The 12,361-nt window shown below is 37.7% G+C and overlaps 1 protein-coding gene across 7 annotated transcripts in view; it reads left to right on the top strand.

The window, feature by feature from the left end:
- Positions 1-4,875, top strand: part of LOC148035237 (N-terminal nucleophile aminohydrolases (Ntn hydrolases) superfamily protein) — a 131,659-nt gene extending 126,784 nt beyond the window's left edge. Inside the window, exons 7-13 of one of the 7 annotated variants that reach the window (XR_015691170.1) lie at positions 1,637-1,804; positions 2,037-2,197; positions 3,693-3,813; positions 3,975-4,079; positions 4,271-4,315; positions 4,393-4,509; positions 4,683-4,875. Coding sequence is in view for 5 of the 7 variants with exons in the window: in XM_087680198.1 (XP_087536324.1) it covers positions 1,637-1,804; positions 2,037-2,197; positions 3,693-3,813; positions 3,975-4,079; positions 4,271-4,357 (642 nt within the window). In the remaining 2 variants the exon portion in view is untranslated. Of the gene's footprint in view, positions 1-1,636; positions 1,805-2,036; positions 2,198-3,692; positions 3,814-3,974; positions 4,080-4,270 lie in introns of all 7 variants that reach the window. The other 6 variants (XR_015691169.1, XM_087680201.1, XM_087680200.1 and 3 more) reach the window with 6 other exon arrangements.
- Positions 4,876-12,361: the final 7,486 nt, after the last annotated feature.

Genomic DNA, 12,361 nt, shown 5'->3' with positions numbered 1-12,361 from the left:
TCTAAACAAGTATCAAAGGGGGTGCCAAGCTTTGGGGCCAATGGTGTCACATGTGATGCAAGAGCATTCTAGTTCCAGTGGTGTGTGGATTTAATTTACTGAATTTACCTTTTTGCTGAATTGAGTGTTTGCTTACTTGTGGTTTATTGCACTTTGGATGACCTAGGCCAGTTTTAGCCTTCTCTCTGTAACCAACTATTTAGAACCGAGAGAGGCCACACCATTGAAGAGAAGATGCGCTTATCTTGAGGGAGATTCTCTTGGCCGATTGCTTCTAGTGTAGGGGAGTTTGCCTTTCTTGAGCTCCCAACTTAATCACACAAACAGAGGCCCCATGGCATGAGAGGTGCCAAAGACATGATGTAGAGCCTTAGGGAGGTGGTACCCCAAAGGACCGATAGAAAGACCTCTCAGGAGTAGGCTCTTAACCAGAGGAGACATTCTTCTCACAGTGGTGGGTACCAGCAAAGAGAAAGGGTTTACCTCTTTTTGTACTATATGTTTACTTATTTATTCTTGTATTGGCATTTAAACATATTCATACATATATAATATGTTGTTCTTCCATTCCCATTCCTTGACTCTAGCCTTCCCACTGTTGTGAGGGTCTCGTTCCCATTCCCATTCCCCATTTCACATTAGTATGCATATATTGTCAAGTCTAGCTCTTCCCTTGCCATTGTCTTATACTGCAAATGGAAAGGACCTGTATCTCCCTTTGGCTATTGCTGAATGTACATGTCCTCTCTCTTTCTTGTATAGATTGGATCATCAGCTGGCCTCCTTTGAGACCTTGTAACCTCTACCTCTGAATCATTGGAGAGAGGTTTGTGAAGGAGAATCGCTGAAGAGATGTGCGATCTTTGTCTTGTCATAGAGTGTAGTTTGTGATCTGAAAAAGGCATGGGGAAATGAATTTCCAGGCCCTAATAAAGCGTGATTGGGTAGAAAGCTTATTTGTCTTGTCATAGAGTGTAGTTTGTGATCTGAAAAAGGCATGGGGAAATAAAGTGACTCAAAAATCCTCCCCATATCTCTAGCATGGCTGGGTAGAAAGTTCATTTCATGCTAGGTTGCCAAGGACCACACAACTGTGTTTAACCTCTTCTGACATCCAAAGCAGTAGCTTCTTTCAGGGCTCCTTGCCTGGAAAGCTTCTTAAAATGAGCTTACTAGCACAGCCGTACTCTAGCAATCTTGGTCAATGATCCCAAGCCCAGCTCTGAATCTTGGCTGAATAATAACATCCTAGGTGACCTTCACCCTACTTTTGCTGCTATCTTCTTCAAAGTGAATGAAGTTCCTGATGTTGACTTTGCCAATGTGGGGTTTGGAGAAGGCCCAACAAAAGGTGTTAGAGCTCCTTGCATCCATCATGAATTGAGCATTGTTTTATAGAAACTTCCCTTATTACACATGCCATCTTCTATAAAAAAGATATAGGAACCTTACTAGGAATAAAGAATTGAATAGTGGATGACCAGTCTTTAGAAACCCTATTCAACAACCTGATAAGGAACTCACTTTAGCAGTCAACCTGAGATTAAAGAGTAGATAAAAAACTTTAGATCTGTTTGCACAGTAAGGAGATCTTAAATTTGATATTGAACCAACAATGTGTGTTTAATCTCTTTAGGTAACCATGAGTGACAAGGATTCAAAACATTTTGTGGATGGGAGCTATTCCTCTTTGTTGGAAAGGAAATATGGTGAGGGAGCAATTATGGATACAGTGGGAGCAATTTGTGTGGATTCTTACGGAAATATTGCTGTTGGGACATCAAGTGGAGGCATAGCAATGAAAGTAAGCTCACCAAAAGTGTAATTAATGAATCCTTGTATATTCTGAAGTTTCTATGGATCCAACAACATTTCCTGCTTTGCAAAACCTTTCTCCAAAGGTTTAGAAGTAGGTACATGTGTTGATTAGCTAGGAAAAGGGTAATGATTGATGTGAAAGTTTCATCGGAATCGGTATTGTTTCTACATATTTGTAATTCACATTTCTGGTTCTTTTCGGTTTGACTTGAATGTAGGTGAAAGGTCGTATAGGTATTGCGGCTACCTATGGTTCTGGATGTTGGGCTTCCCTGCAACAAGGAACATGTCAATGTGCTGTGGGTTGTTGTGTCACAGGTTCGGGTGAGCATCTTATGAAAGGATTGATTGCTTTTGAGTGTTGCTCAGCAGTTTCCAGGCAAGGGCCATATTCCAAGTGTTCTGTTCTCCATATGCTTAACTAATGCTTTCTTACAAAGCATCTCTGTTGCCTGTTTTGGTACCATTCACATATCTATCTCTCTTCAACAAAATTGACATTAGTTAACAATCAATCATTAAGGTAAACTTACATAATATGAATATCAGAATCATGAGAACGATGTTCAGCAATTTTGACTTGTTAGGTATGTCATGTAATAAAAACATACTTACCGGGAACTAAGATTTATGGAGCCAATAGACAAATTTTCAAATTTGCAAACTAGTCAACTGCTAGCAGAAATTCCAGTGTTTACAAGGTTCTGAAAGTCCTCGGTACAGGCATTGTAGCCAGGTTCACATCAACCATGCTGTGGTTTTAAACAGAATATTGATCTGTCTTGACAATAATGCTCAATCTATGGCAAGCTGATTTGAGGGTCAAAGGAATTTAGAATGTTATGATGGAATATTGAAGGCAATAAATATGTGAGAAGAAAAAGAACCAGTGACATGATTATAAAGCTGGATTTGTCATCAGAAAAAGGTTGCAACTGTAGCTTATGGCCGTTATTTCAATGACATTGTGCTTAGAGGGTGATGCTGATATACATGGCTTGATTCCAAAATCAGCATTAGTTACTTCAAAATAATACACTGCCACTTCTACAAAAATGTTGCCCCTGCTCTCTACAAGACTATTGCCTTCCTCTCTCCTTGCCATCTCCACCCAGTTTTCAACCATAGCTCTTTCCAGCTTGTGGGCAGGCTGTTTCCTTTTCTGCCTCTCTCTCATGCACAGGTCTGCATGGCTGTTCATTGTTATGTTTTTCATCCTCCTCTTGAGATCTCCCTCTCAGCCATCACCACCTTAGTGCAGTCAATCTCCTTGCCAGTTCTGGTGTAGCTTCCACTACATCTCTTGCTTGTTATATTTGTAAAACCACTATCTTTGATGATTTCTCTCCACAGATTTCTTCTTTTAGTCATGTACTCAGTTGGCTTTTCAGGAGAGTCTGATATCATCTATTCAACCTTTTGACCCATGAGGCTCTGATATCTACAGTTAAGCTTCATAACATAAATGGAGTTCCACATAGATAGAATGGGCACTCTTGCCTAGACACTGACAAACAATCAAACTGCATTTAAACACCTTTAATCTACTTTGCAGAGAGCTTCTGTGATCTCCTGGTCATGGGCATTTAAACACCTTTAATCTACTTTGCAGAGAGCTTCTGTGATCTCCTGGTCATGGGCATATGTGGGTCCACAAGTATATACATGTATCTTATGTTCATTCCTTTGTGGGGTTGTGAAGGCTAAAATCTCATTTGAAGATCATCCATATGTGCTAACAATTCTACCTACGTACACTCAAATGAACCTCTGTTCTTAAATTTCACTGGTCTTCCTGGCTTAAGGTTATTCAATAGAATCTCGGCTTATTAGCATTATCAGGTCGGTCACAGTTTAAAGGTTTTGCTCAACAGATCACAGGAGCCAGAAGATGCATGCAGAGAGATTCTAGCTAAAACTCTGGACCATGAGCAGAGCTCAAGTGTGGAAGCTTCTGGTGGAGTACTATTTGTAAAAGTCAATGGTGCCTCAAAGGTATTTGATGATTATTCATTCAGTTTCCCACTCTGCTTGTTTATTGTTGTAGCATCTGAAAGGAAAATTAAATTACTTCTTTAACTCTGCAGTAGCTCTGTAAGCATTAAGAGTTATTACAAATGTGAGAGATTGTAAGAATCAACATTATGCATGAACAGAAGAAGGAAACTGGATGGAAAATGAGTTCGATCGAGTTGGTTGCTGCATACGCGACGCCATCCTTTGGAGTAGGTTACTTCGGGAGCTCTATGAGAAAGCCCAAGGTAATTATGCCAACCGATGTCAGTCAGGTCTTAAAGATTGGAGAGACACTGAGAATACAGAGCAGCTGCAGGGAGAATAAAGTTTTGTAACTTTACTATGGCTTTTGCTAATGGAGAACTTCAGGTCCAATGTACTCATTTGTGCTTGATCTACATCTTCCCTACTTAGCGCACACATTTCTTTTTGTTAGCAGATGGCAATCCTAAGGCGTTCAGTGAGTACAGAAAAGGGCAGAGTAAGCTTATTTGCCTCATGCTTCAAAGTCTCTCACCCATGAATGCTAAGACATTGCAATGCCCCCTTCGATGGCAGAGGCTGCAGCTGTCACAGACCCAAAGTCTTTTCTGATGAAAGCTGTGCACCTTCCATCCACAAATCTCTCCTGCACAAGTATGAAAGGCATGATACTGTACAGTACGATCAAATACGGTACTAAAATTGCTACCTTAAGATTTTACAAGCACAGTACAATAGATTAGAATATTTTTTTTAAAAAAAACTTGTTGTTTTGGACTAAAGATGATACGATATTAATTTGGGCAAAAAAGGCCCTGTTCTTTCATACAAAGATGTACTAATATGTATGGTACGGTACCATACAGACTGTCTGTGCTATGAACGGATGCAACCATGACCCCTTTGCATAGGCCAGTATAACGTGAATGGTGATTATCTCAGAAATTGAAGACTGAAGAGTGGGCCATTAGATGGTCCTATATTGGATCCCTTACCCTAATCCTGTTGTAGCAATTTGCAACCCTGTTGGACAAACTTTTTATTGATTGTATTAACCTGTGTCATGTGTAAAATTTTTCTGCTTTCAATATTTGAGGTAATCATGGTTCCTTTTGTTCATGAGGGGGAAAGGAGTTCCACAACTTTACATTGTAAGCAGGCTTTCTTCATTTTGTTCAGGGAAAGTATGCATTAAGGGCCTGCTCAATGTGAAGTGCTTGTGCTTATTACAGTAGACCAACCAGCTGAATTATGGATGTTAATTGTAGAAAATAGTTCACAATCATAGAAATGGTGTGATGGTGTGAAAATCTGAAAGAAATTGCTCCATTCGTGTGCATGTGCACGTGCGCGCACGTGAGCAGGTGTGTTCCTCATACACAATTATTTGTACCCACTCTATGTCAATCCAAAAGTGAGTGCATATTAAGTTGGGTTGTCTAAGATGCTTGCACGAGTGGATTTGTGAGAGATTCATTGTGTTGTGCATACATACATCCATGCATCCGCTTATCTCACGTGTACACGTCCTCAGTGGTTATTCATTTTACTTTAGCATGTGCTCCTTCACCCCATTGAAGGTCTTGGAATAGGCATAGCACGTGAAGAGAGTATGATAGTTACGTTGGAAATCAAGGGTATAAGAGAGTGCGTGAGAAGAAAGGAGGCAAACCCATTAGCACAAAAGGAAAGAGACCATCCAAAGAGCTATAAGCACGTACAAGTTTCCACAGGGTCCATCAATATTTGTCAAACTTTTGTATCATGCTTCACCTCTTCAACATTGCTGAGCTAATTAGTTGAGTTATGTACTTCATTGGTGGCTAGTAGCAATCATATTTGTATTTTGTCATTTATAATTCACCATAGCCTAGTTGAGCTCACAATCCATGTTTAAAAACATGGTATCAAAGCCATGGTAAGCTCCGGCTAGGCTTTGATATAATGGTTGGCTATTAGGCTCTTGTACATCTATTTTAAGCTATTGTTAGGGATTCATTACTTACACTTTCTTTCTCATCTTTTCTTGATCTTCCCTTTGTCCATATTCTCTTCTAGCATATGTTGTGGTAAATAAAAGGAGTTGAACCTACCTTAAGGCACACCATCATACTTGCATTTTCAAACCCTCCAATATTGTTGTTTGATACCCCTTGAGTAGATCGAGGTCACTTCGCTTATTTTTGTTCCTATTTATTCGTAAGTCAAATTTAGTGAGTATGGAGATTGAATGCAGTCTCAAATTGCAAAACACTCAAACTCTCTAAAGAACACCAAGGAAATGAGTAATTGTTGTAAGAAAACCTATTTGTGAACACCAAGAAGCAATATTTTCATCTCTTTTGTTATACAAAACCAAGGAAAAAGGACAAATAATAGGGACCATGCAAGACAATATCAATAGCTTAATTTCAAGTCTCACATAAATCTTTGTTATCAAGTAACTTATCATTTTTTTGACAATGTTTTCACCAAAATCAAAGAGAGAGAGAATGAATCCATGTCAACAAAAGAATTATCTTTTATGGTGTTGCAGTGTTTTTATATTTACTATCATAAAATTTCTCAAATCTACATATTGCGTGGTAGCCAAACATTGTTCTAATCACTCTCTAATCAATGATATATTAATTGTGCAATAGAATAATGAAGAACTCTCACTTTGATCCTGGACACACCACCAAAAGATATCTTTTAGAATGAAGAGAGATCATAATCGCTACATTTTCTTTTCATATCCTTAGTGTCACTTTAACCTTTACTTGCACCTTAAGCAACTCTCACTTTAAGCTAGTTGGTTAGAGAAGATACTAAAACCACCTTTTCCAAAGCACAAAGCACTCTTGAGCTACACAACCATATAAATCACATAATGACATACAAAGGCCTTTCAAAAGATCGTAGAAGCTCACCAAAGTTTATCAATATGTATTAGAGCGTAACAAAGCTACAAAATCAATTTGAAAACCATATCAAACATACCAAAGCCTTAACACATTCATTCATCACAAACCAAATTTGATCAAAAGCTCTCAAAAGTAATAAAGGCTATCAAAATCCAAACAAAACTAATCAATAAAAAGGTAAAATCAACAATGGCAAAATAAGCTCAAATTACAATAGATAAACATATTGAAGCACTCAACACTCCAAGATGTCTACATAAGCATGTCCATAGTGGTTGAAACACATACTATTTGGTGCACTTTGTAAACTCGCAAAGCACTTTCGATATCTAAATCAAGAGAACATGCACATTTATCAATCATATTAAATAGTCAACATATCTCTATGCTTAGCAAAAGAATTTGTGTGTTATGCTTGAAAACAAGGGTTGAAAATGGAACATTTCTAGATAAGTAGCTATCTTTCAATATCTTCCTTAATCCATGAAGCAACCTTGAACACATACACAACTCAAACCAATAACCTCCGAGCTTTGAAAAGCTTTCTACTTTTTAGTATTTAGGAAAAATTGGTGTGCGAAGTCATTCATGAAAGAATTTTTAAGCATCAAATCATAATCATTGAGGAATAGAAGGATATACAAAGGATTTGAGGGTTTGGATTTTCTTTCCTCCTCAAAAATAGTTGATTTGATATATAATCTTGTGCTCTCAATAAAGAAAAATATTCAATCATATCGTACCCAACCACAATCGATACACCCAATCAAACGACTATTAACAATAACTGATAAGTGGAGAATAATAGGGACTTAAGGAAGTGCCATTGATATGCATTAGAGTAATGATAAGGATGAAGAGGTTTGTGATGTCCAATTTATAAGTATATGGATTGATTGGTTTCTCTTGAATAATTAGCCAATTACTAATGTCGGTTCCTTGTTTAGTTGATATTTACAATTCATTTTAGAGCATTTTGCATTGACTTAAAAAACATAAGCGTGCTAGTTGATATACTCATAGGTTGGTCTCTAAATGCAAAATATATTGATCAAATGTGTAGTGATGTTTGATGAATGGAGTGTGCAATTATAACAAGTCAATTGTTACAACTTAAGGTGTGTAGAACATGAATGTGGGTGCAATTGTGGCGATCAACTCATTAGTTATCAACTGAATATGTATTAGCTTGTGGCCATATATCAATGTGGTGGTGGTTCATGATTAAAATTTGATGTGTCTTGAGTGCATATGGAAAGATGCACAATAATCAAGGTTTATAAATAACATCATTAGGCCATTGGATATCAAATGGGGGGGGGGGGGGGGGGCATGGGGATGAGAATGTGCTTGTAAGGGGTGGATTTGTGGTTTATGGCTTCTTGTTTACAAGGAGTGTGAAAGGGTGATTGATAGGGGGTTGAGAGGGGGGGGGGGGGGTGCTCTTGTGGGGATAAAGAGAGCAACCACTCTAATGATGCTCTATTGACGATGGAGAATGCCATGCCTACAAAAAAGAAGGTTGTGTGAGTGGGAGCTCACCATGGCAGGGAGCCACGCAGTAGCATTATTTGTGGTAACATGAGATGCATGACTTTAGTTAGCGATTTGTGTGCATATGTGCATGCAAGTGTATGCAGATATGTGTGTGTCTGTGTGTACACATATGCATGTCTAACTATGTTGAGAAAGGGAGGGTGAGAGTGGGAGGACAATAATGGGAGCGATGGAGAAGAAAGGGTTAACGACAAGAACTCACAAACATACACACACATATGCACACAAAGAGAGAGAGAGAGAGAGAGAGAGAGAGAGAGAGAGAGAGAGAGAGAGAGAGAGAGAGAGAGAGAGGAGGGGAGGGGGGGGGAGGGTTTTTTGCACCTTCATGAGACTTCATGTGAAAACTTGAAAGTGGGCACAATAATGACAAAGTGAAAAGGGACATAGAATGTATCAATAGAATCCCTATATTATTCAATAGAGAGGTACAACATGGAGATGCTTGTAGGATGCATTGCTTGCATACACTACTAGCTTCGTATAGGTGCATTTGGATCTAATTCAAAAGCATACCTATAAAGCCCCAAAGTGGGGAAGACGGGGAGACAACCTTACACTCATGATCACATGATGGATTGTTGTTTACAACAATGTAAGATAATTTTCTTTGACTCAATCCAAGATGTTAACATAGCTCATTCTATCAAGTTGGTCAATGTTTGGCACTCTACAACTTTGGGGTATTAACACAACTTTTCCTCTTAAAAAGCTAATAAATATGTACCCATCTAGAATCTTTTCTTTTATTCATTATCATTCTAGTTCATCCTTGACTCAAGTAAATTTGAAGAGTGGAGGCTTCAAGGTCCTATTCTAACTTGTATTGGATTCTTATGAGTTCTATATGCTAAGCTTTGTACATGTAGTCCTAAGTGGTTATGTTGTTGGGGTCAAGATGTAGTGAAGTAATTGCCATATTGCACCACTCCTTGAGAGAAGAAGTTCACTGGGTTGCTCCTTGTATAGATCCTTCCTTTATCTTTGCCATGTACATGGGGACTTAGATTTCATGGGTCATTTGTGGTGTTTCTTTGCCTACATCCCCAGTCAAGTACTTCTTGGACTATTCATTGGATTCTTCTTACTCACCTTGAAATTGAACCAATTGGTTGATGCAGCTTGTCTCTTCACACAAAAGGTGTGGTCTTGGTGCATGGCACCTCTTTGAGGGCTCGTCTTAGTGAGATCTTGGATTGATTTTCTTGCCTTAGACAATGGAGTAGCTTGCCTTTTCACACTAAATGTCTAGTCTTGGTGCATGGCGCCTATCTTTGAGCTTCCTTTAGCCAAATCTTTCGTAAATTTGTTTGCCTTAAACGATTTGTTTTGAGGTACTTTGCATTTTTGCATGGAAGGTACAGTCCCATTACAATTGTCCTTTGGCTCTTTTCAACTTCATTTTGGAGTCGAAGTCCTTTGGAGGAATGAACTGAGTTGTCCCACTTAGCCTAGAAACTTTGCATCAGATTGTCATTATATTATTTGTTATTTATTAAATTTAGCTATCAATTATTTATGTTTATTTATTTATTTATAAAAATAATTAATTAAAATTCTATCATATAGAAGTAGACTTACTAGTTCTATTGAGAATTGTGGTGTTGTAGAGTTGAAGTTATAATCATTCAATTCTTTTGTAAGAATACATTATCATTTGTGGAAGCTTCTATGTATATAGGGAAGAATATCTTTCATATGAAAGATTATTTTGTATGAATAATTATTTCGTACAAAAGATTAGTGAAAATATGAAAACTAGGATACTATGTAGGATATAAACGTACATATAAAAGCATTTTAACATAATTTGGGCATATAAATGCAACCTAGGTCCACATTGCTTGACAACCCTATCACTACCTTAACTTCATTGGAACTAACCACTAAATAGATCAGGCTGAGAGTAAAATGCCAATCCAAAACCTAGATACCTTGAATACACAAGAGGTTCCAAATATACCTCTCTTCCTGGTCAATGAAACCAAGACTCTACCTCTTGCTAGCCTTAAAATGAAACTTAATTGTCTCCATATCTAAAAGATGGTGGAGGATATAGTCAAGTAAGCCAAACTCATTAACATATAATGTTATCTCCAACTTGACTTGATGTTTCAAACCTTTGCCAAGGTCTTCACAATTATCAACCTGGGTCTCACTTATGACAACACAGTTAGACTTGTCTCTAATTGGGATCCCACTTGGAAGAAAAAACAAGTACCTATACTAGGAAAAGCATTCTTGCACAAGAGCAACTCTCAAAGTTTCTAAGAAAGTAGTTGTAAACATGTTGAATCTCGATTGATCCCTACCTACACATGATGACAGTTGCAATAGAGATTCAACAATTGCAATAGAGATACAACTCTTCATGTTGTTTCTTTTAAAAATAGTATATGATTAGGGTTGAGATCCCAAGTATAGGCAGTCACCTCATGATTACTTTTGAAAAATGTAGCATTATAAGTACCCTTCATCATGACTCTACATATTGTAAGACCATGTCCCTCAAGTCCATCATTCAATCACACAAGCTTTGCTTGCCCCAAAGTTGCAACACCATCTATTGCTCGACAAGGTCCTAATTGAGGAAGATTTGCACATAGCCGATCAATTTAATGGAGTACAACCCCATGCATTGTTCTATGCCATCCCCTTATATATTTATGTGCTTAGAATCTAACTGTTCGACTTAGATGCACTCATAAAACTAAACTACAAACTTAATTTTTACGATTGGTGGATCCCAAAAATATCATCTCGACCAATTGTACATAAATAAACGATATCATTTTTGTGAATAATAATAAAACATCATTCCTTAAGAAAAAATTTACACATGCTATGTGAATAATAATAAAATATCATTATTTTTTGGATTATTTTTTAAAAATAATTTAAGTTTCACACACAAATTACAACATAGCTCAAAGCTAGGAAGCTTGATCGTTCTTTTTGCGACAAATGCATTGGCATCCTCCTATCATGGAAAAGTTTTGGTATAGAGGTAAAGGTGAGTATGCTATGTTCTTCACTACTTAGCAATAGCAAGATTTTAATCTTCAATACCACGTGGAGAGTGAGGCACTTGAAATTCAGAATTTTTACACATCTTGAAAACATTGTCAATAGGTACTAGTCAACTAGTGAACTAATAACAAGTAGATTGGTAGACTATGTCAAGCCATATGCACACCAATGCACCTAATAAACATGCTTGTACTCCATCGGAAACTATGACCCTCATACCAAGTCCAACGTGCTAATATACATGATGGGAAGTGCACAATAGTTTGAGAGATATGAAAAGATCACACTCACTCAAATGTTGATAGAGGAATACTTGGGGATTCAAATAAATTCATGGAAATACAAAAGGCTATAATGAACCCTCCATGTGGCTCAAAGATGGGATAATGTACCAAAAGTAACCAACAAGGTACTCTTATTAAAATTTATTCCAGAGGAGTTAAGAGATACAACCCAAATTTTTTTATTACACATTCAATAAGGCCCAAACTATTGTGACAAGGATGCTAAAGGGACTAATAGAGGATATTATGATAGGTAACACTGTGAAGCAAGTCCTGAATTATATTTGGATATATTGTATTTGTAAGATAGTGAGAGGCCTACTCGTACTTAGCGAGCCACGTCTCCATAGATGCATGATGCAACATACAAAAATGATTCAATTTCTCCTCCATTGCAACATCCATATTTTTTTCTACCCCATTTCCAACCACCACATCCCCAGTCAATCTATCATCATCCTTTAGAGACCATAACATACTGTTGTCTAGGGCCAAAACGTTTATCGACCTAGTAGGGTTAGGGTTTTGGATTGGGTCAATAGGACTCCCAAGCCCTATATCTTGAACAAAGGTATTCTTGACCAAGAAATACCGTTTGATGGGAGATATAATCCCACAAGTTAAGTATTGACGCCTATCTCATGCAACAAACTTTAATGTCATATGCTCTTGTGTCTAAATCATAGAATAGAACCCCTACACCTTAGACCAAGTTTGGTGAGTGTTCTAATTACAAGTCTGAATTCCTAGAAATTGAGTAGTCGTCCT

The sequence above is a fragment of the Lygodium microphyllum genome, chromosome 6 (assembly GCF_053477565.2).
Source record: "Lygodium microphyllum isolate KBCC chromosome 6, Lygodium_microphyllum_v1.1.10, whole genome shotgun sequence".
Taxonomy (NCBI): domain Eukaryota; kingdom Viridiplantae; phylum Streptophyta; class Polypodiopsida; order Schizaeales; family Lygodiaceae; genus Lygodium; species Lygodium microphyllum.
This window is presented reverse-complemented; position numbering and strand designations above follow the sequence as displayed.